Here is a 26,020-nt window from a genome sequence, read left to right on the forward strand (position 1 = left end):
TTTCAAGAGAGCAGACCACCAACTCATATGCTGTTGCTCAAAAGATTCATTTTTTTTTTCCTCCACACAATATAAGCTTCAAAACTGTAATAAAGAGGATCTGCAGTTGCATCACATGAACACAAGTATAATCAAATCACTCTGAGATCAATATTGTGACCATCTGATATCAGAAGGTTTACATGAGTTTTACTTGAAGGCCATAATTTTGTCAAGTCAGTGAAAATTGAGTATTTTTATTTTTCTTTAAACACACAACAGGAAAAAAGCAGCGGCAAGAGACAACAAAATGTATCACCTGAAGGATCTGGTAGGCTACAGGGCAGTTGCTGAAGAGGGCTACCATGCATTTTATACACTGGTAAGCTCTTTTCTGATAATGGTTCTTGGAGCGTTGAATGGTGTCAAATAGTCCATCCCTGTCATCTGGGATTCCCTTAAGTGCATTGTGAATCCTACAAAAATAGCCCGGTGTTAAAAATCAGTCTTCACTTACAGTGTAGTTATAAAGGGGTAAATCATATTCTGAACATTCTCATTTTTGAAATTAGGAGACTAACTTGACAGGTTGCATACAGAATGTACAATTTCAGCAAGTATTTGGTAATGTTTGAGTCAGTCAAAAGTTTAAGCTCTCTGAACAAAATAAAACCAATCACAGCAATTAATTTTCTTTTTTTTTTTTGTATTGTTGTGGTTTTTTTTAAATATAAACTGCATTTACAAAACAGTATTTTTTTAACTCATTATGTTCTTTCAGAGTTAGAACAGTTCAAACCTTGACAGAAGGACTATGTTATAGTTACAGATCTTTAAGATAAAGCCTTTTAAATGCAGTTCCTCTGAAAAGAAGTGAATGGTACATGCATGTTATTCTTGAGACTGCAGTCTTGAATACAAAGTGATGTATATCTTCAAGTACAGTGAAAGCCACACCACATTTAACCTCCTTCATATCTCCATTATTTCAAACATAGTACTATTCTAAACAATCTTTCTTGTCACCTACATTTTCACTATAGTATGTTTTATTTTACTTTACACTTCCTAAAATATGCCAATCCTCCAGTGTTATGTGGACTTTGGACAGGACATCTGCTTAGAAGGAAGTACACCTAAACAAACTGCCTTATATTTGCATCACATATATATGCAAACATGAAAAGCCCACATACGCTAGGTACTCTCATCCCTTACCTTAGGAGTAATTCCTATAAAGAAAATGAAGAAACTCCTCCACGCTAGCCTTCAGGTTTTGGAGTGTGGTAAGGCAGATTACCACCTTCTCTCTGAGTATCTTCTAGAGTAAGGCTAGGCAACTGCTGAAATCCTGAGTGTAGTCTACGTCTACAGGGAAGTATCTATGAGTTCACTCCAACAACTTCACTGTGGCAGACAGTTTTAAAATCAAGAGTGCTCTTACTCAAAATATTTAAAATACACATGGGACATGGCTGCAAGTTATTTAGTAAATCTAGTATTGGGAATATTCATCAGTTATGAAGCAGTGATATTTTGAAACAGATGACTAAAATGTTGATTACATTTATTTTGTGCTACCTCACCTATTACTGTGAAAAACTTATGAGGAATTAACCTCTATGCATTCTCTCAGACAGTCAGTATTTGCAATAATTACATTTTCCTAATCTCAACTTTCATAAGCCTCATTCCCTAGATGTGAAAATTTGGTTTGAAACCGGGTGAATATTATAAAAGATAAAATTCTATTGAAATGATAACACACAAAATATTCACATCTACATCATCTGCTTTTCTCCAAGGTTCACACGTCATCCATGCCTTAGTATCATTCCTATGACTGCTACGTTTATTAGTGAGGCCAGGATATCACTGAAACCTCTTAAAATGAGATGCGTGCAGGAATTGGTCTAAGCAACACACAATAAATAGCAGTATGTTTAGCCTAATTGGCACATTAGTAAAATTCTCCTGTATATGAAAAATCTTGAATTTATAGGACTAAGTAGCAAATTTCTCAATAGTAAAGACGACTGAGGTTAAAAAAAAATAGGGAGTTGTCTTCAAATGTGTGATAAAGGGGAAAAAATGCTTTATTCCCTGTATTTTCTTCTAAAACTAACCTCTCAAAAGGACTAGCAGCAGGATCACTGGGAGAACAGGCTGCACCAAACACAGTGGTAGCAAATTATAAAAAGATAGGTAACTACAAACCTGTGAGTTTGCCAAGAATCCTCTATTAATAGGATTTGCAGAAGCAGATCCAAGTAAGGTCGAAGCTCGTATGTGTATGAATACGCAACCTTAAAAAGTAAAAATGCAGAGAAAACAAGAAAAAGCATTCTTCAAAGTACGTAAATTACACGGTGCAATACAAGAATAGAATTATTTTAAGTGAATTTTACTGTAATGTAAGGGATATCTCAAGATGCAATGCATACTATTATTACGTTAAATGCTGGTAGCATCCGATTTTTTTCTAAATACATATTAGGTTTTGTAAAGAAGTGTTTCATCATGAGTTTCTAACACAACTGAAGTGCCAGGCATGATATGCAGAGAAGTTATCTTGAAAAGTACCTTTAGAAAAGTAAAATTACAAAACAGTATTTACCACTCATATTGTTACTTCTAGTCAGTATGTTCAAGGTTACACTAAAATGCAAAATACATGGCTAAGTAAAACATCAGTAAATTGACCTTCACTATGTATTTTTCCAAGTATCAAACAGAAGGAAGCAGAAAAACTTAATGTTTACATAGAAAAAGACTAGCTAACGTTAAAACAAACTTTATTTGGAGTGGAAGAGTGTGATTAACCTTACAGAGATTACAAAGGAAAAACAAAACAGTTCCAAACAATGATTATTTCCTGAGCCTGAAGCCATGTCTTGCAGACTTATAAAAAAGGACCTTACATACAGAGTCAAAATCAAAAAGGGAGATTTTAGAAAATATCCTAAAGTTTGACTCTAATGAAATAAGCTGTTATATGGATTATTAAAAAATGAACAAAATGCACTTAGAGATCATCTTCGTCTACTTTTTTTCATAGAATGGCTTGGGTTATGAGCCACCTTAAAGCCCATTCAGTTCCAACCTCCCTGCCATGGGCAGATCAGGTTGCTCAAAGCTCCATCCACAGAGTGGCTGAACAATGGTTGGCTGAGTCTTTCACACTTGCTCTGGGCAACTTGTTCTAGTGCCTCATCATCCTCACAGTGAAGAATTTCCTCTTAACATCTAATCTAAATCTACCCTCTTCTAGCTTAAAACCAACAGATCTTGTCTACCACTACACTCACAGATAAGCAATTCCTCCCCCACTGTTCTTGTAGGCCCCCTTTAGGTACTGGAAGGTTGCTCTACGGTCTTCCCAGAGCATTCTCTTCTCTAGGCGGGATAACTCCAACTCTCGTAGCCTGTCTTCACAAGAGAGGTGATCCAACACTGATCATCTCTGTGGCCCTCCTCTGGACCCAATCCAATGGGTCCATACCATTCACCCTGTTGGCCAATTCTCTTTTGATTGAACCCAGGATATGTTTCGTCACCTGAGCTGCAAGCACAAACTGCTGGCTCATGTTGAGCTTCTCATCCACCAGTACTCTCAAGCCCTTCTCCCACAGGGCTGCTCTCAGTCCATTCATCCTCTAGTCTACTTATATCTGAAATTGCCGCGACCCAGGTGCAGCATATTGCACTTGGCCTTATTGAACCATATTATGTTCCTGTGGGCGCACTTCTCAAATCTAGGTTCTTCTGGATGGCATCCTTTCCCTATGGAGTGTCAACATGCACCATTCCGCTTGCTGTCACCCCGGCACGTTTGCTGACTGCGCACTCAATCCCACTCTGTCCACGTCACCAATGGCAATATTAAATACTGTCAGTTCTAATATAGACCCCCAAGGGGCAAACGCAGAGCCCCGAGGCTCATCCTTGACCTTGTGCTCCTAACTCTAAGATGTTTATTGCTTTCCTAGATTTATAAAAGGACTTCTCATAATACTACAATATGATGTAGACACCCAAGAGTAAGAACACTGACAAAAGATACTACCTTAAGGAACATTTCTTTAACAAGCACCTGTTCAGTATTCAATAGACAACAGTCCTATACATAAATAGAGAATCTTGCATCATACACACTCATATGCTCATCCTTATCCTAACATTTGTTTTTACCTGCCAGAGAAGTTCACTTAGGACAGTGGAAGAGAACTGAGGATTCTCCCAACAGCAGAAACGAAGCAATTTGATGGTCTCTTCAGAATTGCTGCAATCTTCAATAATTTTCTTCACATAACTGGTTCTCACAAACAGAATGTCTGCTACGTTCTGCTGAAGCGCCATTATAGGTTGAGATAAATTAGGATCACCATAGGGGTTGGCAAGTGGAGGATTACCTGAAACAAGCAGTTATTCTAGATGAAAAGGTACCAGAACACTTTCAGTGTGTAAACAACAAATTCTAAGCCATGGTAACTGATCAATAAACAACAGAAAAAAAAACTTAACAGTCAATTTGCTTTGAAACATGCAATGCTATGAAATAACTTTTTGATTGCAAAGCTGGACTCTTGCTGACCAAGATAAAGCTGCTACTCTGTGATAAAGTTATACTGTGACAGCCAAAGCAGAATAGCTGAAGACAGACTCATATGCAAGAGGAGGAATTGCTGGAAGTTTCCTCAGTGAAAAGCTCTTACTCCAGAATCTGCTTCCAGGTTTGTATAATACAGTCCAAATCTATCAAATTTTAGGATACGTTAGCTCTACTATAGGAACAGCTGGTAGAAAACTCCAGTCTGGAACTCTAGAGTGTAGATAGAATAGTGTTCTTGAAAAAATCAGAATTAACACAGCTTCTTTAGTAGTGTTAATTCTGTACAAGGAAAGACTGTTGATTTGCTCCTGGTGTTTCTTGATGTAGCAGTGTTGCGTTTTTGGTTATTGAAGATGATTAGAAGTCCGAAGGAGAACCTTCCTAGCTTATTATGCTAAATAAAAAAATAAATGAACCCTGCAAATAGTAATCATTGTCATAATAATGTTCACACAAAACACATTTTTAGTATATTATGAATACAGTGAAAGTATTCTGCTTTTGAAAATGAATCATATCTTCTTGCTGTTATCAAATAATAAAACCAAATCAAAGTTACCAAATGGTTCTGCAGCTTATTATAGCTCAGTAAAATGTTCAGTTCATTAATTCTTACTATAGTACATTCCAGCCTATTGACTTTACTGCCTGACACATTGAGCAGTAATGAGTTTATCATTGAACTGCTTCTCTAGAGATTCCTAATTAGGTTTTCTAAAATATACTTAATATAGCATACATACATATACAGGTTATAAGACAAGCTATAAAATTCACCTAGCCCAATATTCTGTCACCATTTCTCAAAAGTAACTGTGCACTGTCTTCAACCAGTGAGGATATTAATGATTTATTCTATAATAATTTATAGCTGATTCATTTGTAAATCAAAGTGCTATTTGTTTATTCTATTTGTCTTTCTGACTGCAAATGAGCACCAAGTGAATTTTCAAGAGCTGTCCAAAGCAACGTCTCTTCACCAATAACCACTTCGCTACTTCAGAGCCTAGCACAGTTTCTTCTTTGCACAGATTACTCTGTCCTGGTAACATGAAAATCATTTATTATTTTATTTCCTACTCAGAACCAAAAGATCTTTATGCAAGTCTTTGCAATCAGTTTAAAATATTCTAAAAAATGTAACGTTTTGCATCAACAAGTAGCTACTTCACTATCTGTTTTCTTCTAGCTTTATTTAATAAGCCACGAAGTACAAACTCTAGAACAGATTTGTGTTTTATGTGTTTAAGTATCAATGTCAGTATCAAATCAATTTTGCGTACAAAAGAAGAGATTTCTGTCTTCAAAAGGAGCTGCTAAACACAGAAGGGAAGCATTTTTTCAGCTAATTCATTTTATACATAGTAACAAAAGGTGCACAAAATACATTTATTGATAGATATATCCAATTAATCTAAGGAAAACGTAAACTTCACTATACCATTGATAGAAGACTGCATCCGCGATGACACATTGCAACAACGGATCAGTTGTGACACAACAGTGTACAGCTTCCCCAGTTCAGCATACTGGTACTTAATGGGAGGGCCTGGACCCTCATCCAGAGCCACAAGCATGAAGGTTGCAGGAACATTTAGTTTCAGCAGTTGTGTCTTCTCTGCTACACCTACAGAGTGAAAGAATATGTCTTACTTCTAGCACTGACAATACATTTCTCAGAAAAAATACTACACAATTGGTAACTTCTCAGTTACTGGGTTTGATTATAGTTATATTTGCGTATTCTGGAAAAGAAAATCATTAAGATGCACATGAAATTATCTTCAGTGTGATTTTTTTGTTTTCAGCCGAACAAGAGTTGTAAACGACAATATTTCTTAACAGTACTAATTAGCACTTGAGTAACTGGCATCCATGTTTCTTTCGGGACAAAAAAATAATGGTGTTTTTTTTTTTTTTTTCCTTCCAGAAGTGATCATTACGTGGCCCAGGAGTGGATGAAGACCCCCACAGTATATTTTGTGATTTTTCCATTATGCCATAGATGTATCAGTTACAAATTTAAGACATTTCCAACAAGCGTCATATTATGCAGTAAGTGCAAATAAGCATGACAAAGATCAGTTTAAGACAAAAACAAAATCTGCTAAGCCAATCAATAACCCAACTAACTCTAACATCAGCTGGTCTCACTGCAAAGGTACCTTGTACATACCTACCATTACATCTGTTATTCGTCCGTTTTGATCTTGTATGCTGTTTCTCAGTTTGGTTAAAAGTCATTATTTCTCACACACTTGCAAAATTTTCTTTTTATTCTAAAACATGACTGAATCTTGCCTACCATCTCCGTAATAAGAGGAAGGAATTCAGAGAGCACCTTATTAGAGCTCTCCTACAGTACTTTTTTAGTTATGTTAGACAGCTTCGTAGTTACATTCTTTACAGAACAGGCCTCTCTTGCTTCGACATGAATTACTTAATCTCTCAGAACAGGCAATCACAGTACTTAGAGTGTAGCAGGAAGGATGTACTGTAGCTTTTGGTAAGTGCACACTCTACATCTGTACATATGCCATCAGTTAACCATAGCACATACAAGCACAACTGGCTGCCTCAAATTGCTTAGTATTTCCATGTTTATCTTAGTGGGGTTTCAAATGCACTGAATGACATAAACAATTCAGAAAAAATAAGTAAAAGCAGAAGAATTCCATCTCTTTTCCATGACATTAAGTCCATTTATCACTGATTTTCAGTGTGCGGGTAATATTATGTGAAAACACGATATAGCTGTTCACATTAACATGAATGGGGCTCATTCAGTTTAACAGAAAAAATTACCTTCAGTTATAATTATTACACTTTGGATATTATTTTATGAAGTTACCAGCATACAGGCTAGTCACTTTATTCTAGGCAAAGAACACACACAATCCAGAATTCAGGTGTTTTTTTTGTTTGTTTGTTTTCGTACTTTTAAAATTATATCTATTGCTATTTTTGTAGTGCTGGATATAATCAAGACCCATAGCAAAAATGGTTGATGCTGCGGAGGCCATAGCCAGTATTTCACATCTACTGCTCCAAAGCTGATGATCACCTTATGCCAGTTGTATTACAACATATGTATGACGGATGAGCCCTAAATATAGCATCTGCAAATATACATAAGTCCTACCAGCCTTGCATTCAAAGAACTTAAACTTAATGGGAGATCACACTCAATTTCTAATTTAATCTTTCATCAGTAAATTTAGGACACTAGTGTTTAGGAAAAGAATCATTTTTCCAAGCCAGGGAGAATTTCACTTAAGCCCTTCCTATATTGCAAAAACACTCTCTTTTCTCGTCTATGTTTATTCTTGGATGAACGATAATATTTGATAAACTTAGAGTGGAATTTCCTGATTTTTGCATTCTTTTACCTCATATGATGCTTTGGTGAAAGCACTCTGGCAAGCAGTGATGCCTTAAGAAGGGACATAGAGCTATTTACTCAGTCTCCCAAAGAGGCTTTTTAAAGGGAAAGAGTATTGTAGAGCTAGCATTTTGTGTAGCTGGGAAGTTCCTACTTGAACTAAACTGAAATTAACACTGAAAGGGTACAATTGGAGCACACAGACAAAACATGACCAGCTGTATTACTCTACTTGAAGGAAAAATCATCTTTCTTTTCTGAACTTCCATCTTTCTGAACTTCTTCAGACCAAAAGAGTTAAGACTCCCACATACTTCCTGGATCTCATGACCTCCCTGCAAGAGGTCTGCATGAAGAATAATTTATCTTCCTGTATTTTCACCCCCACAAGAACTCAGAAGGACAGTTTCATAGCTCTAAGCTTCTTGTGTTATCCTTCTGAAGACTGCAGAAGCCTCAAAACCCAAACGGGAGGAGCAAAGATTCTCTAGAGAGCGTTCATGTGCATTACTTAATCTTAACAATCTGCCTGAAACTGAAAAATGGGATCCTCATACAATTACTTGGAAAACTAAGACATTAATAAGAAAAGATTATATTGCATCGGTATAGTGCATGTAATGGGCTTACCTAGATTGGCATACATCACAAACAGATTGAAATACTGCTGCAAATGACGCCCATGTTCAGATACTTCCCTTCGAAGAAGATTTAGTACCGCTCTCAGTAAGTGATCGCTTAAACTTAAGTTATCATAAGCCTATGAAAGAAAGTTGTACTATTAACGGTTGAACCTGTAAATTATGTAGTTTATACCTTCTATGATGACAGAAAACGTGAATCCACTAGTATCTTAGTATTATACAGAGAATAATACTTGCTATGCTGAGTATCATATGTGCCAGAGAAATTCTGCACGTACAGAGGTCTTTAACTGGATTTTTTCTCCCATGGCAGCTAGGTTTGAATACTCAGAAAAACTCATGGAGTTCTACAGTGAACGTTATCGCTTGAAAAAGACTCCTGAAAAAAGTCAACGTACAAAATCAAAACAAATTAACAAAACCACTACTAAAAGTCTATGTAACCTCAATATGTAATTTTTTTTTTTTTTACTGCATTTGGTAATGAAAACATTCTGAAAAAGTGGATCAATACAAATGAAAGAAATGTCCTACTGTAGACATCAACAACCTTAAAAATACATCCAGGGAAAGGCCCACAAATGTTTACTTTTTTAGATTTTAAGACAGTTAAAACAACAACTATTAACATTAAGATTTTGACTTTTTTTATTGTGCGCTGTTTGGTCATTGTAGGTGCATAGAATTGGGCAATTCACTTTCTGCTCCTATGCAACGCTACAACTTTTGATTATTTCAGTGTTAAGCAATCCAGGAGAAAGTACTTTAACTCCCACGTGTCTTTTTAAATTCTACATGGAAAACAAAGGTTCACTTCCCTTCACACTATCTAATTACCTACCTTTATTTTGTGGTATTGCACTTCTAATTAAATTCAAAGTTCTCACTAGTTGGTCTTGATAGAGATTTAAAAATGAGGTGAAACTGAGCCCCTCTGACAGCAACTCTCACACAAATTACACAAAGTAATATCAAGTAGTGCAAAACAGGCTTTTGTACGGGCTTTACAGTTTTCTTGTGAACACCTACTCTGGAATTAGCTTTATATTAAATGCTATTAATGAAGAAATAAGAATACATTTCCAAAGATTTTCATTAGAAAATTAAATACCTGACTGGAAGGTCCAGGAGAGGCAAAAGGTGAAGGACATGGTCCATCTTGCAACGAAAAATGTGCAATAAATACGATAAGTTTTGCAAATGCACCCCTCACTTCAGCACTGGGGCATTCCAAAAGGTACTCAGAGAAGCGGTTTGAAACATTAAAAAGGACATTGTGTGCAAACCAAAAGCGTACATTCTTGCTGTGACGGAGAAGAATGCATAACGCATCATACCTGAAACAGAAGATGACACAGCTTAGAGACCATGACACTTAATAATTGACAGCTGTATTCTTTTTATAGAAGTTGAAAATATACAATAAAGGTGATCCCCACATATTTTTGCTCACAAAGTGTTTACAGTCAGATGAACTAGTTACAGTCACAGATAATTCTTCAAAACCAAAAGACTTTGAATTAAAAAAAAACCTTCAGTATTAAGCTGTTGTTATGGATGGTAGAAGTAAAACCACAACAAGAGAATTACACTCCCTGACCTCCAATCTACAACTAAAGGCTGAATGACTAAACTACTAAATTAAATAGGTAGCTATCATTTCCTCTGTATTCAGACTGAGGGAGAGGGTGAGTAGTAGAACATACATAAGCTATGTATATATGTACATACATAAGTATGTAAGACTACAAACTAAATATATAACATACTAGGAATTCACGTTCTCATTTACAGATAACTAAAAAAAAAAAACAGTCAAATATCTGTTTTGGAGAGGACTCGTGACTTCTGTCCTCTCAGCAGCAATATTTTGACATCTCTTGATCTCTTAAAACAGAGGTAACTTAGTTTTGAAATTTGCTGTTAGCAAAAAACAAAAGTGAGGTACATGTTGGCCATGTATTACAGAACTACTTTATAGCTGTTGGTAAACTACTCACAAATGAGATTTTCTTCCTAGTTCTTGCTAACATGAACCCACATTCCTTCCCCTAGAACAAACTAACAGTTTAAAAGATGACTACAATGCAGTGTTAAGACTGTGTGGTTAGTTATATTTCACACAGATTTGAATTACAGGCCTCACAGCAATGTATATAAGTACTCTGCTAATGGAACCTACAGTTTCAGAATCTGAAAGTAACAGTTTTAGAAACAGAAAGCAAATATAAACTTCATGACTGGGTTGAAAATAGTTTTGTTTAAAATTAACTGAACCATGAACAAAATTCTGAATTCATATCAGAATACACAGCTTATTAGTTTTGCTCTAAAAATGTAGAATCTAATGACAAAGGCAGACAAAAGGGTAGATTTAAGCTCCGTTTAAAAATGAATTTTAAAGCTGTTCAGCTTAGTAGCTTATTTTAAGGCTCAGTTCCCTCCCAGTATTTTCTCTTTTTTTTTCCACATATTTGGGGGTGGGGCAGAAGACAGGATGGACCACTGACACTTCATTGTCATATGCACACAAACTAGAATCTTTCAAAAGACATTGAACTTCCAGAGCTGTAGTTGTTGTTAAAAGACAAGATACCAATCACTAGCTGGGCCACGGACTATTTTCTTTGTATGAAATCCTGTGGTGAAGAGAAATCTAGCAGCAAGCTGAATGCTAATCATAGTTATTTCTTCTGCTTCCGGCAACAGATGATCTTGTCCTAAAGAAAAATCAGAATACTCGCATGTAAACAAAGTAAAGGTAATCTAGTTTTAATACTTTAACTGATTCAGAATTGGTATTTTGTCTGACATCATGTCCAAATTTTAAAAGAAAACACCAACATTTCTGTTTTATTTGGAAATGTAAGCTTGTAGATCAGCATATGTTAACCTTAAAACCTTAACCAGGCTACAGGTGCTTACCAATCACTCAGCATCTCACTTGTGAGAATTATCTTCAGCAGAAACCCCCATAGGCATAAGTATTTTAGCAGAAATTAGTACATAAACAGAGCAGTTGTTACTAAATATTCTGGCATGTTATCAGTGATGACCAACTCAACAACAGATGTCTAACTGCAGAAGTCCAGAAACAGCCAAAGCAGAATGTGCAAAATTCTCCTTGGCTAAACAAATTCTTCACAACACAATCAAAATTATTCTCACAAGAAATTAATCATTAATTACCACGTTCTCACACTAACCTGGAGGAGGATTTAAGTAGACACTATTACAAGTAAGCAACTTCTTTATAAACTGGAAATATTCCAGGCTGTACTGCATACGATTATGCATGAACTGCACGTTCTGTTTCCGTACACTTCGTTCGATGGCTGACGGCATTTTAATTTGATGTGGTTTAGTGGTGATAGCAAGTTCCGAAATGTATTTTGTTAGTTCACTGTCTTTGTCTATTGTGTCCATACGTTCATAAAAAAGAATATAAGCGTTCCACCACCTCTTCTGGCGTCTGTAGGACATACGTTTCATCATATGATCAAATACTTCTCCCATGTACTCTCCACCAAAACACTGATTTTTCATTTCTTCATCATCATCCATTTTACACTCTGTCACATCTCCGTCATCAAATTTATACCATCGATTTTTCTCACCATCTCCACCATTCCTCTGGATAATATAAGAGTAATAATGTCCGCCACTGGCCTGGCCACTATGTACAAGCACACCAACAAGCCTGTATTTTGTGCTCCCAGAATGTTCATTTTCTGACTGTTCATTTTGTATTATTTGATTTTCAGGATTTACATCATCTCCTTCCAATTTAGCTACACCTGCTACTGTGTAAGGCTCCATGTCCAGCTCTCTTGGAAATTCAAAATAGTCGTTGAACTTGATTGCACATTCCCGTTCCCAGTCATAATCAAATCGCTTCAACTGGATGGCAAGAACTGGAGGCAACTTCTTAATCAACAAACGTTTCACTGTATCAACCTAAGAAAAAAAAAAAAAGGACATAAGCAGTTATGAGCTTTGAAGTTCCTATTTGTAACACTCTCACCAACAGTCAAATTTAGTAATTAGAAGTTTTTCCTAAACACAAAGTAAGACTGAACTTGGTACAGCTGTATCAATACTGTGGTACACAAGTTTGATACATAAAGAATCATTACCTTTTTGTTGCATTTTTCACAATGATATGCATTTGCACCTTCCAATAAATCTCCCTTGACATACTGTTCCAGCGAATCAAGAAGGTTTTGGTGATTTCTTATATCTACATTCAGAGTTGTGAAGGATTCCTCACATTCGTACCTATGAATGAATAAAAATGAACAGATATATGTAAGAGAAAGGTAAAACACGTTCAACTTACATTGGTGAGTTCTTTTTTTTCAAATTGTAGTCCCGCTACATCTACATTACAGTATCTGCACTGCACAAAATGGTGTCTGTTAATGAGCTTTACCATCAGCAATTAGACTAATACTGTACAAATATTGTTTCATGCCTACACACAACAGCTCAAAACATTTTAGAAAAGCCTTTTAATTTTTCTAACTGAATAGAACTAAGTAGTTGTCTTCATAAAGATCACTTTGCTTATCTGTGTAGATTTTCGCTCTGTTGTGATAAAACCTCCAAAGGAACTCCTAGAAATGAACCAGAAATGCCTGAGAGACAACTGATTAAGACATCTTGGATACATTTTTCAACAGAGAAAGAAGTAATGAAAAATTAAAAAGGTTGCATCTATTCCAGCATTACCCTACAGGGCCTGATTCTCTGATACACAATAAAACACACAAAAGCTTTTATAACAGTGAATACATTAGTATTTAGAAACGCTTATAACAGTAATATTCAATTTATCTGCTAACTTACAAAGTCTGTTAATTTATCATACTCCAATAGCTTTTCTCGTCACACATTTTAACCCATGAAACTAGAGAAGTTCTTTTAATTCACATGTAAACTCAACTGAAGTTGAAAGATTATCACAACAAAATTTGTGTCTATCAGTCTTCTCTGGCTTTTATTTGCTGATTGAAGGGTAAGGCTGAACAGTCACTTTCCACGGGATATTTGCAGTAGTAATGTGTAGAGAGACCTGTCTTATGACTCACAAATGAATATCCATCCCTGGAGATGTTCAAGGCCAGTTTGGATGAAGCCCTGGGCAGCCTAAGCTGGTGGCTGGCAATCTTGCCCACAGCAGGGGACTTGGGCTGGGTGGGCTTTAAGGTCCCTTCCAACCTAAGCCATGCTATGATCGGAAAGATGTCAACAGTAAGACGACCAACTGCTTGCAACACAAAATTTAACTCAATAGTAGACGCAATAATAATTAAATATTTACAGACACTTCAAGACAATTATATGAATGCTGTAGAAAAACACGGTATCAAATTTTGAGCTTCAAAACTGACATACCAGTCTTGATTCTCCACTCACTTTTATACGGTTGTCTGCTTTAGAGCATCTTAATTGTATCTTTGCCATACAAACATAGGTTATTTTTTTATAAGTAGACTCAAACACTTACCTATGAGGGCATCCTTGACAAATCTTCTGATCAGCAAAGGATCCTCCTAAAACTTTACTTAACATTGCTGGATGGCCCAAAGCTTTCAAAGCTTCATCTAAACTATCCACCAAGGAGTTAAAGAATTCTAAAGCATCATGTTGTTCACGCAGATTTACAGGTTCACCCCAAAGTCTGAAAACAAAAGCACATTCTTGTCAAATACGTTTTGTCCTGGTTCCTCAATAATTCCTTAATAAAGATTTATTGAAGTTATTAATCCCTTCTTACTGGGTAAAAATACTGGTTCGTGATGTAATATATCAACTGCCACTCTTGTTCTCAACACTTATCATTGATAAGTAGAAAAGTAAGTGCCTTTTGTGTGTAACTTCAAACTTAATTCAGAGATAAAATACTAAGCTCAAAAACTGCTGGAATTCCAGATTACCATCTTTCTGTGAATTTTGGCTTATTAACAGAATTTCACAGAAGGGTGAAAAGGTAGGGTAGCAAATACAAATCTACACAAGCTTTGTTAATTTACAGTTCTTAATATCATTTGTTCTACTACAATTTGTTTTGTTGCATTTCAGCGTTTCAGCAAATAGATATCAATAATAAATTTTCTGTTTACCTGAATTGTTTCCAAAACCCTCTTGGTACATAGTATTGTAGCCTGGAAGCCGCTAAATGACCAAAAATTACTTGGAGATGCCTCAGGACTCCAATATTGTACTCTTTCCTGTCTTCTGTTTTACTCAGTGCTGGTTTGTCTTCATACTGATGTGGGTAGCCAAACACATCATCTCGTGGGTCAACATTGCTCTGAAAAGTAGAAGAGAATTTGTGCAACTTGATTCTGTATGTAGTTATCTAATAACTGGTTGTATCCCTTACAGATCTATTCCTAGATTTTAACAATCCAGGGTAGTACTCATTGTCTTTGTGTGCACTAATCAAGTTCTGGTGACAGAAGCAATGCATGGTGCATTCAGGCATATACACATGAGGAAGAATTCTGCAAACTGTTACTTGTATCTTTTCAGCTGTTTCTCTGTCAAGGAGTGTACTCACATAAGAATATCATGCTATTGTCCCCCCTGTTAGCAGTGGAAAGCAAAATGACTAGTCACTTAAACTTACTATAAACCTCTGGATCAAAAAGAACTTTGATGATGATGATGATAAAGAAGCTCTACCTAATCAAATTTACCTCATTGTCCTGCTTTTCATCCCCAGACATATCATCATCTACATCACTGCCTGTGCCTTCAATTGCAAGAATTCCATTCCTGATGGCTGGAATCATGTAAAGCTGCTGAATAACAGAATTCATGTAACAAGTGGCACCAGCATTTTTTAATCCTACAAATCCCTTTGGTGGTCGAGGCCCAACAGGTGGTAGATATTCCCATTCTGTAAGCGCTTCACAAGCTAAGAAAAAAATAAAAGCAGAACGTGATTAGAAAAATTGCTTTGTTATAAAGTATTAGATTTTCAGTTGTAGTACAGAGGACTGTCGCATAAAATTAGCATTAGCCTGTATCATGCTGCAGTTTAGCAAAAATGCTTCACCAGAACATCAATTATTAAAATTAACACATTTTTATAAATCATAATACTACCTATAACCTTGCACCACATTCTTCTATTTTGTAATTAAAACAGTAGCTAAACAACAAAAAAACCAAAAGGTTATTTATGGACAAAACGTAACTCTTCCCATCAGTACTAGCAAATTTTCTAGTTTAAGCATTCCAGATCTGTCAGTAGTAAGTTACAAAACTAGAATATATAACCAACTAATAAGACTTTCATAAATTTGTAGTATTTTTAACATTACAATATTTATCTTACGCCTCTTTCTTTGGCCAGGAAAACATTTTTTAATAGTGCTATCTATATACCTTGTGAAAGATTTTTCCTCAGCCTTCTCCTTTACACTTCTAACATCTTCTCAGAATATGTTTACAATCACAGATTTCCTACACTAATCTGTTGTCCTGTGGTTTTTAACATAAACAAGTGACATCAAAGTACACAGACTTTCCTTGGTGTACGTACAGTTCATACACGTGTATACTATTTCATGTAGTGTTCTACAGTGATCTAGCATCCTTACCAAACATTTAAATAGAAGGTAATGCCATAAAATCCTTCTAGTTGTGAGTAGAGAAGGAACACACTTTCACACAGAAAAAGGTGAAGAAAAAAGGATGGGGCAGGGGGTAAAACCATAAATCTGCCTGTTTCATTTGTTCATTTGAGATGGAAGTGAACAGCAAAAGACTGAAAAACCTCACAGGTAACTACTCAAATGACTCACTGATATCACAAACCAGACAAGCAGCACTGCTATTCCCACTATGGAACACAATTTCTAGTTGTTTATAGTTTTGCTATACTCTACACATTAAGCAATGAAGTTTCCAATACCAGTCTATTTGTTCCCCTAATAATATTACAGCCAAAAAGTTTAGCTATCCCATACAGGATTGCACAAAATACGATCTAGTTTGTTCATTTTTAAGAAAATCTTTTAAATGCTTTTCTGTTGATGAAAAGATATCTATGTTACCTAAGAGATTTTTGCCATCCCTGTGAAAATGAGCTTAGATTTCATTTGGCTATAAGCTTTTGAAACACTAACTTGTCTTTATTTTTCTTACATACTGCAATTGTTATTATCTCTGTTCAATGAGAATGAAGTTCTTTAAGTGCAGAGTAGTGCAGAGACAAGGCCAAAATGGAGAGAAAAACTTTAGAGAAAAGGCTGTGACACAAGCAGAGCACTAGTATGGTGCTAAAAACAGGACAGTGGAGCTGTGTCTGCGTATGGATAAGGATAACAGATCAACCAGGAGACTGGCACTAAAAGTAAGCAGAAAAAATGTGATGAGGTGCTGGGATTGCTTAGGCAAAGCCTGAAACAATGAGATAAAAAAACAAACAAAAACAGGGACAGAATAAGGTTCTTGGGATCTAGTAGGGACAAAGTGGAGTAGGCACAGATTAGAGCATGGAGAGTCTGCTTGTGTGAGAGAATGGAACTTGGATGCAATCGTGTAATGTAGTCCAGCTCACTAACTGCGTGAAGAACAAATGAAGGCTATACTAACGTTTCTAACATCCAAAGGCCTAATTTTACAATAAAGCACATCCCACATTAAAACCACAGTGTAAAAAAAAATTTAGCTCAGTTGATAACACAAACAAAACCTATACATAATATATCTATATTAAAAAATAGGAAATAGTTAAAAAAATTACATACTAGTGATTGCTGTACCTATGTAATACATCTCAGTCAAGGTGTCTACTATCTGTTTGAGATTTCGGACACATCCAACTGCTAGTGCAACTAGTAGCTCAAAGCCAGCATTAATAGTTGCTGGTGAACTACAGACTGGTATGGCCTGCTCAGCAGGCAATTCTCCATTTCTCATGTATTGTAAATAAACATTGGATGCTGGAAAGATGAAATCATCTATCAATTCCTGAAAAAGATAGAAGAAAATAAATCACTTGTTATAAAGTAGTGTTTATTTTTACGATAACAAGAGTTATTACATAAATGTCTAAGAACTGGAGACATACATAAAAACAGGAGTTAAAATTTAGACCAATATCCTAATGAACTTTTACATTTAGAAAAGAATAACCTTACTCGAAAGCAGTTCACTGCAAACTCCTTCCCCCAAGTTAAAAATAAATTTATGTTTTTCTTGATCAGTAATTTTAATTTTGCCCAATCGTTATTATCTACAAAGCCCTTTATTAGTTACTGTTGAAAAAAACCCACTGCTGCTGCATAATGAAAACCAGATATATAAAGAAACCATGTCTAATTAAAGAGATGCTCAAATGTCTTGCATTTATTCAAACTTGCCATAAACATTAATAGTTAGAAACATGGAGGAAAGAAAATACAGCGTAATCAAAGACAGTAGTGCTATACTACTGTGTTCAAAAAATGTTTAGATGTTGTACTGAGGGACATGGTTTAGTCTGGGAACTGGTGACAGGTGGATGGTTGGACAGGATGATCTTGGAGGTCTTTTCCAACCTTGGTAATTCTGTGATTCTAAACAGGTCTATCCTGTGTCTAGCTCACTATCCATGTGTGATGTTTGCTAAGTCTTGGAAGAAGCTTAATAGTTCACTCTACCCTAGCAACTCTACACACAGTGGTTCATGAAGAATGAGAATGCCAAGTACTCTTACGAATTAAATGTGGGGTTTTTTTCCCCCCCCACTTTTTAACTCCAAAAAGAAACTCATCAAACAGTTGAACTGGGACCTTCATGGCTACAAACTATGAGAAAAAAATCTCTTTTTACTTATTTATAAACGACACCCAAAACCCCACAATTCAAAAAACCTGAACTTACTTTAATGAGATTAGCACCTCCTTTTTCACAACCAATATGGTATTTCTTCTCAGGTGTCTGGAATGCTAACAACTCTTTCGTTACTCCAAGGTGACCCTCTAAGATGGTTTCTTCAACACCTGTTTCCCCTGTCCTTTTTACTTCATCCTGCCATGAAAGAGAAAGTTAGGATACTCTACTAAATAACATACATCACCATCTAGGAAACTTAAATCTGTACTTAACAGCAAAGCACCAATAATCTCATTATTAAAAATAAATCGATTCTATAAACTTACCCTGATCCTTTTCAGCCAGTCAATTTCATTATTGAGAAGAACTTCAGCATTGGGCACATTAATATTACTGTTGTAAGCATAGTTAAGAAGATGTCTTAAGAGAGTGAAGTAGTCTCCCGAATGCTTAGCTCTCTCTCTGGCAGTACTCTACGCAAACAAAAAGTGAATGATTAGTAATTTATACATTCTTCTATTTGCTTTGCAGCACCCCTCTACAACTCAAACTGAAATTGATTGTGCTGCTTACCTATAGGTCAAAAGGAACTTACACCCTACTGATTTGTTAACCGAAATTTGTGTTAATCTGAAAATATTTTGTCTTAGCACTTTTACAGAGATTCACATTGTACTGAAGCCTTCGATCTGGCAACTTACCCCCAGAACTGTAAACAGCAGAGTAATGAAGAAAAGGAGAGGTCTCTGTCCCATGCAACACCTGGTAGCCATTAAAAAGAACTGCTCCTGTGCCATCTGACGAACAATTCTAAAACAACATTTAATAAAAAACATTAAATACAATCTCCCTATCTAAGCAGAACAATGAAATCTGTACTTATCTGTCACACTCCTTAATGTCATTTTCTTAAAACTGCATGTGGTGCAAGAAACAGGAATACTTTAATTATTCATTGGCTATTGACTAAGTTCCTCCTAGTAAAATTTTAGATAGGGGTTACCGTTATGAAATCAGATCCACAAATCAAGTATATCAAAGTACAAGAAACTTAACAGCAACTAACCCCTAACCCTGCACAATACCAGCATATATTGGATAGCTAAACAAGCTATTTGCAGGCCTAAGTCATCTGACTTCTTTTTTTCTAGTTATGGATAAGCTGTGCCTAAAAGACAAAATAAAATGATCCTAGTAAATACACTCATATATATCACTACAGTAATTTGCTATTCATCTACAGTGCAATTAAAAATTTATCATCAGAAAGATAAAAGAGGGCTGCCTGAAAATTAACGTGGCTGGAATTAAATGCAGCTTTCTATCCAAGAATTTAATCTAACCAGTTAAATTGAACTAGGGAAGAGAGAAACATAAAGGAAAAGAAAGAAAACTATTTTATGCTTTAAAACCCTCAAGTCTTTCGGTTGTCTTAGTACCAAGTCCTGTAAGAACTGTTAGAAAAAGGACTCTGCTTGGGTGGAGAGGGGAAAAAAAGAAAAATCAATGTTGCACTCTATGGAGTGTCTCAACATGTAAGAAATTGAATTTTGCAGTGTCTATTTGGTGTGGCTGTAATTGTTTTTTGCTCATGAGATCACTGCGGAAAGCAGAACAATCCTATTTTCTCCAGAGTTCTTTTACGTGCAGTTAACTCAGCTTCTAAGACATGTAAGAATGGCTATGAAGTCAAAGCAAAGAAGCACCTAACCCAACACCCTGTCACTGGTGTACATCTAGGAAAGCACCCAAGAGAAGAGAAGCATGCAGTGATACTCCTCCAGAACGTCTTCTCAGCTTCCAGCAAACTGTGGTTCAGCAAGAAAAACCAAAAGCAGTATTTTCTAGCCCCCACTGGCCAAACTCATGAAAGAAACCCCTCAAACCATTTCTCAACTGATGGTTTATATTACTTAAATATTATGCTCAAAAAGTTCTTACAACTATGAAAGAGAAAGAAACACTGTTCCCTATTAATTCTCCCTTTGCTACTTCTGATTTAAAGGTCTCTGTGGTATTCTCCTCCCACCATTTATATCTTCTCCAATAAAAAAAAAAGCCTCAAGCTATTCAGCTGTTCCTCAGATGGAAGTAATTTCAGAGCTTTGATCTTCCTTGTCACCCTCCTCTGATCTTTGCAAGTTTTATGGCAATGCTCTGAGTTGTAGCAGGACCATGAGACCAAGAAAGTCTATTTTGTTAGTAATGACTTGTGACATTTATGGAACCGACTGCAGAGTTGCTGTTTTCCTAAACCTTCTCACAGACATATCTTTTAGGATGCATACCTTCAATTGCCTACAATATATCCCACAGACACTCCTCAGGTTCATACACTTAAAGGCAAAATGAAATAGGTAAATATGGTATTTTCCTACAGTGAGAAGCATGACTGATGAAACACACTGTCTCACACTTATGTCTCTGAGGAGTATGCAGTATTTGAACACCGAGTACCACATTTTTCTGAGGCTACAATAAACTGCTACTTTACAGGAACATTCCTACATTCTTAAGGAACCAAGAGAGGGATTCAGCTCCCTCAGGAGACATCTAGTGCTACGACAGACAACATGAAAACAATGTAGAGCTGGCAGATATCGCACAAGTTGCACGATGAACTCTCATTCACCTGGTGAAACAGCTGGAGACCAAATGCCTCCATTAAAACAAGCAACCTATATCCTATCTTGTTGATAGCTCCAGGATACGTATCTCTATTTTGTTATAAGAGGTTAGCTTCTTCAATGGATCTTAAGTACCATGGCTTATCATGGGCAGTAAGAATCTGGGGAAGGGTCTACGTGTATGGCCATTAAACATTTTACAGCCATCAGTGACATACTTCCGGGTTCCAAGATCATTTAGGACTACTGTTCAACTACCATTTACTAAGTCAGTCTAACACTCACGGCTCACCAGTATAAAATCAGTTGTGTAGGAGAGAACAACTGCTCTGGTATTTAGTATTAAACATTTTGCATTCTGTTTCTCAACTTCTATATCGTGAGGCTATATTTTGATGAAACAGCAAAAGTCCCATACAATCTCAACAAATTAAAAAGCAACAATTAAGACCCAACAATCCATCTCACTGGCTTCAGGAAGACAGTATCTGAGATATGAACCTGACCATCTTCCTTGTCCTTTACAGTACAGCAAAAATGTTTTCTCAGATGTATAATTTTGCTCATATTGTTCTGGCAGAGGTTAGGAGATGAGATAATGACAGAGAGATAAAGAATTCTGAAAATCTGATATTTGCTGCACTGCGAACACTAATTCATTTGCACATCAATTTAAAACAGAAACATTTCTTTAGTTCAATTTCACTGTCTTCATTTCCAAATTGGTTTTTATTTCTACCAATGTTTATGCTATTCTAACCATTATCTAATAATGAATAGTACTGCTGTGTTCCAAGTGAGATCATTAGGTATATATCACAAGTTTTACAAACATATGGGAGAAAATAAATGAAGCACAACTTCTTGTATTAGTAGTATGAATCATTTTTCCATACAAACTCAGCTCATTTCCCAGGCTGGTGGAAAAACAAAGCAGAGAGAAGGAGCAGGAGACTGAGCAGCAGTCCACTTTGAAAAGGGGAGTCCTTACAGAATTTCATCTTCCCTAACAACAATAAACAAACAATGAGAACACAAGACCACCACATAAGCAAAAGTTATTCCTTAATGCTACTATGTTTTTGAAGGGTGAAAAGCCAATATACTTGCATAATTAAGCCACTGCTGTTCAGACTGGCTCGTATCCCAGCAAAACATGTGCAAAGAGAAGTCCCAGCTTGAGGAATAATCTAGTTTATTCCAGTATTTTAGGAAGGAAAGTACAATGAACTATTCACTAGGCATAACAATATGAAATATTTGGGATTCAAATTTCAGACAAAGTTCAGATCAGCAAGGATATTAACCACTGGAAAATACGGGAAAAACTGCCATGGTTTTGCCAATCTGTAAATCAAGACTAAGTTCTACCAGAAGGACATTGCACCTCAGTCACGTTCTCTGCTAAAAGGAATCTGCACAAAAAATGTGAAGACTAAACTGCTTGACATGTACAGATTTAGAGGGTCCCCATTTGAACTAACAGTTCACTTACTTAAGGAAATAGAAATAGCTGCAAAGAACATCCACCATTTTCAAAGACTAAGAATGGTAACAAGTCATCTTTGGTGCAGGTTTGTCACTGGCATTATTTTATTTGTAAAAACAAAACATTGCTATTTTGTTAGTAGCTATTTTGATAGTTTACACTGTGCCATAAAGTAACTAAAGTTTATTTTCTAACTTAAGTAATAATAACAAGCTTGAGTGAAGCTATTCAATGCAACATTCCGTATAACAGGTTGTAAACTAATAATAAGGCTTGTGGATCTTCATTCTAACAATCCAGTCTCACCAACAGGTACGAGAAGTTAATCGTAGTTCACATGCTAAAAGGCTCAAGACATGCAACGCCCCCCAGTGCTGAGGGTTCAACCAAGATGCAGTCACTGCACCATATGACAACTCCAATGTGACAGTACCATACAAATGTCTGCAAAACACGAAGAGTCACAAGTGTTTCTACTCTCATGCAAGAAAACCAAAGAACTAAATCTTCCTGCCCTCTCATCAAAGGACCGTACCTTGTCCTTACTTATCAGAAAAAATGCATTTATTTGAAAGTTCTCCTGTATCTAATTCACTTCAACTTCCTAATGTAGTTTTCAGAAATTACGTGAACAATAAAAATCACCTAGTATCTTACTCTAAATCAATCAAGAATTCTAAAGCTAACTATTATCAGGTAATCACTTGCCTTGACAATATCCTCCCTAAGAGTACATAGAAGGTAAGACTAATGGAATAGAACAGTTCAGTTTGAGGGGATCTGCAAGGATCATCAAGCCCAACTACCTGGCTACCTCAAGGCTAACCAATTAAAATTAGCTAAAATTAAAGCATACTAATGAAGGCATTGACCAAATGCCTCTTGAACACTGACACCTCTCTAGGAAGCCTGCTCCTGAGTTTAACCACACTTACAGTAAGGAAATTGTTCCTAATGTCCAGACTTCACTCCTTGACACAGCTTTGTGCCATTCCCATGCAACCAGACATCAATGACCAAGGCACAGAGACTGGAACCTTTCTTCTCTGGAAGCTGCCTCCCAGCCTCCTCCAGACTGCATAACTAAAGGGTCCTCACAGTCTCCTCACAGGACACAACTTCCAGCTTATCAACTTAGTTATGCTCCTCTGGACACTACCACTTCGTGATAGGTATCCAAATTACAGACTTATACACTGCTAAACAGTAAATCAGGATGATTAATGAAAAATTATTGAAATAAGTTACTTCTCTGTGTAGGATATATATACATGCCACACTGGAAAATAATACACACAATTAAAAAAAAACCAACAAAACTTACTTGCTGTGACAGTGCAATAGCAAATCAATGATAAACGTCTGCCATGCTTTTTCTTTACTTAGCGCATCCAGTGCTGTTGGAATCAAAGCAAAACATAGGGTCATCACCTCCAATGCTTCACAGCAAACTTGTTCATCTTCCATGTCTGGTTCATTTCCTGCGTTTGTCTGTGAAAATAAACAAAAAGAGCACAAAGTAGGTATGGAAAAAAAAGCCCAGAGAAAGCCCAGCAGCTTCCAGGTATATATTCTAAATATAAACTCGAACCATGAGTTTGTTAATAATTACTTTAGTCAACACTACACATTTTATGCACTTCACTCAGGTGCTATTCAAAACACCATGTCAGATGCCTCGAACTTCCAGCACTTTGATTTTCAAAGAAGGATCCAAATTACAAATTTAAGGTGCCCAAAGTTAAATAGGAAGTCTGTAGGTAAAAGTTTCATCAGTTAGTACTATTGTTTACTTACTAATATTCAGAAACAGGAACTTGATTCAGCTGATTCATAACATAGCTGCTGTGGTGATTTTTTGAAGTACAAAAGGATATTTCTAATTAGTACATAAATTATTCTCTCCATTAAACACTTAGTCAGTTGACTTTGGTGCACTTACGCAAAATGACTGCTTTAAGAATAAAAGAAAGCCCTCTTTTCCATCTAAGCTGAAATTAATTAGCTTGAAGAAGTTCTGAAGAAACTGAATGTGAGCAGGCTTCAATCTTAATTCATTGGTAATCTTGGCTGCAGGTTAGCAATGTTAACCACAAGAACTGGGGGGTTGAAAATAGATGATCTTTAAGGTCCCTTCCAACCTAAGCCAGTCTATGATTCTATGAATATGTATTTGTTTTATACAAGGAAAGACTAAATAGGCAGAAATAATGCATTATAGTACGGAACAGATAACTAAAAGTACTGTTTTTAATTGTGTACATACCAAATAGGTAAGGTCACTACTACTGAAGTGGGAGGATGTGGAAATTCTGAGCTGTCTCAAGATATGAAAGTAACAGCAGAAGACTTAACAAGTTCAGGACTGTGTTTGCTTGGCACAGAAGCCTCATTTAGAAAACAAAATATTTCTGCAAGCAGGCAGGAATCTAGAAAAAATGTAAGGTGCCTTTCATATTCAAAGTATTTCTCTACACTCAATCAACAGGAACTGGCTGGTCTGTATAAACACTGTACTTGCAGTACTTCAAGATTATGGGCCTTCTCTGAGGTAATAACAAGATGTTTGATACTACAAAAAGCAGTGTATAGTCTTCTAAATCCACTAATCAGAGGACAGCCATACCATATTTTCTGAGGCAGTAGGCAGAAGAATTTCTGTAAAATCTATGCTCTCAAAATAATTTACCCTGATTTTTTAGTTTAATTGAATTCAGTGTAGTTCAGAATAATCCTGAAGTGCTCACAAACATTATTTCAGAAGTCACAGTTGACATGACTATTCTGAAGAGCTGCTTAATCCTAATTTCACAAAATTTAGCCCACTTTTTTTCCTGGAACTAACATTTAATGTTAAATCTCTGCCCCACTGACTCAGCAAAATGTCCTTACAATTTAAGAATAAATTTAAAGAAATCAAATTTAGCAGTCAACTTAGGAAACGAGCTTTTCTTAAATCATTTTTTCCCTCAGTGTAAGCCAGCATTTTCTAGTCACTTGTATATTCAATCTTTATGAAAACTACCGTAGGAGTTATTTCCCCTGCCCTGACACTAAATGTAATGTCTTAAATAAACAATGCATCTTTTCTGGCATCATACTAATCTATTACTGTGATAAGTTTTTCTACCAATGTTATTTAATTGTATTGTATTCTCACTTCCTATTACTTCTTTTAACCAGTCTTTTTCCTTTGACTTTTATTTCCTTTTTCCTTAATATAAACCAAATGCAGCTGTCAATTATTACAGATGTCCATGTAAGAGAAAACAAAAATTAAAAAAATACAACAAAAACCAACAACAAACCTCTGAAGAATAACCGGTAACAGTGTTACTATGAAATATTGAAAAGCTTTTCTTGAGATCTACGCACAGTTTAAATTGCACATATTTTACGACCACAATCACTTGAAAATATTTTTACAGAATTCAACTGTAAAATTCTCACCCA

General features: G+C 36.0%; 1 protein-coding gene across 5 annotated transcripts in view; it reads right to left on the reverse strand.

The window, feature by feature from the left end:
• USP9Y (ubiquitin specific peptidase 9, Y-linked) overlaps positions 1-26,020 on the reverse strand; it is a 98,429-nt gene that overhangs the window by 3,822 nt on the left and 68,587 nt on the right. For 4 of the 5 annotated variants that reach the window (XM_015301733.4, XM_046911562.1, XM_040665015.2 and 1 more), the window contains 17 exons: positions 23,892-24,058; positions 19,153-19,261; positions 18,778-18,924; positions 18,500-18,646; positions 17,383-17,605; positions 15,322-15,542; positions 14,743-14,933; positions 14,127-14,300; positions 12,754-12,895; positions 11,824-12,574; positions 11,214-11,337; positions 9,729-9,954; positions 8,604-8,733; positions 6,033-6,218; positions 4,171-4,391; positions 2,197-2,285; positions 299-455 (listed from right to left, as the gene is read on the reverse strand). In XM_015301733.4, coding sequence (XP_015157219.1) covers positions 299-455; positions 2,197-2,285; positions 4,171-4,391; positions 6,033-6,218; positions 8,604-8,733; positions 9,729-9,954; positions 11,214-11,337; positions 11,824-12,574; positions 12,754-12,895; positions 14,127-14,300; positions 14,743-14,933; positions 15,322-15,542; positions 17,383-17,605; positions 18,500-18,646; positions 18,778-18,924; positions 19,153-19,261; positions 23,892-24,058 — 3,405 coding nt within the window. The remainder of the gene's footprint in view (positions 1-298; positions 456-2,196; positions 2,286-4,170; positions 4,392-6,032; positions 6,219-8,603; positions 8,734-9,728; positions 9,955-11,213; positions 11,338-11,823; positions 12,575-12,753; positions 12,896-14,126; positions 14,301-14,742; positions 14,934-15,321; positions 15,543-17,382; positions 17,606-18,499; positions 18,647-18,777; positions 18,925-19,152; positions 19,262-23,891; positions 24,059-26,020) is intronic. The other variant, XM_015301738.4, reaches the window with a different exon arrangement.

The sequence above is a fragment of the Gallus gallus genome, chromosome 1 (genome assembly GCF_016699485.2).
Source record: "Gallus gallus isolate bGalGal1 chromosome 1, bGalGal1.mat.broiler.GRCg7b, whole genome shotgun sequence".
Taxonomy (NCBI): domain Eukaryota; kingdom Metazoa; phylum Chordata; class Aves; order Galliformes; family Phasianidae; genus Gallus; species Gallus gallus.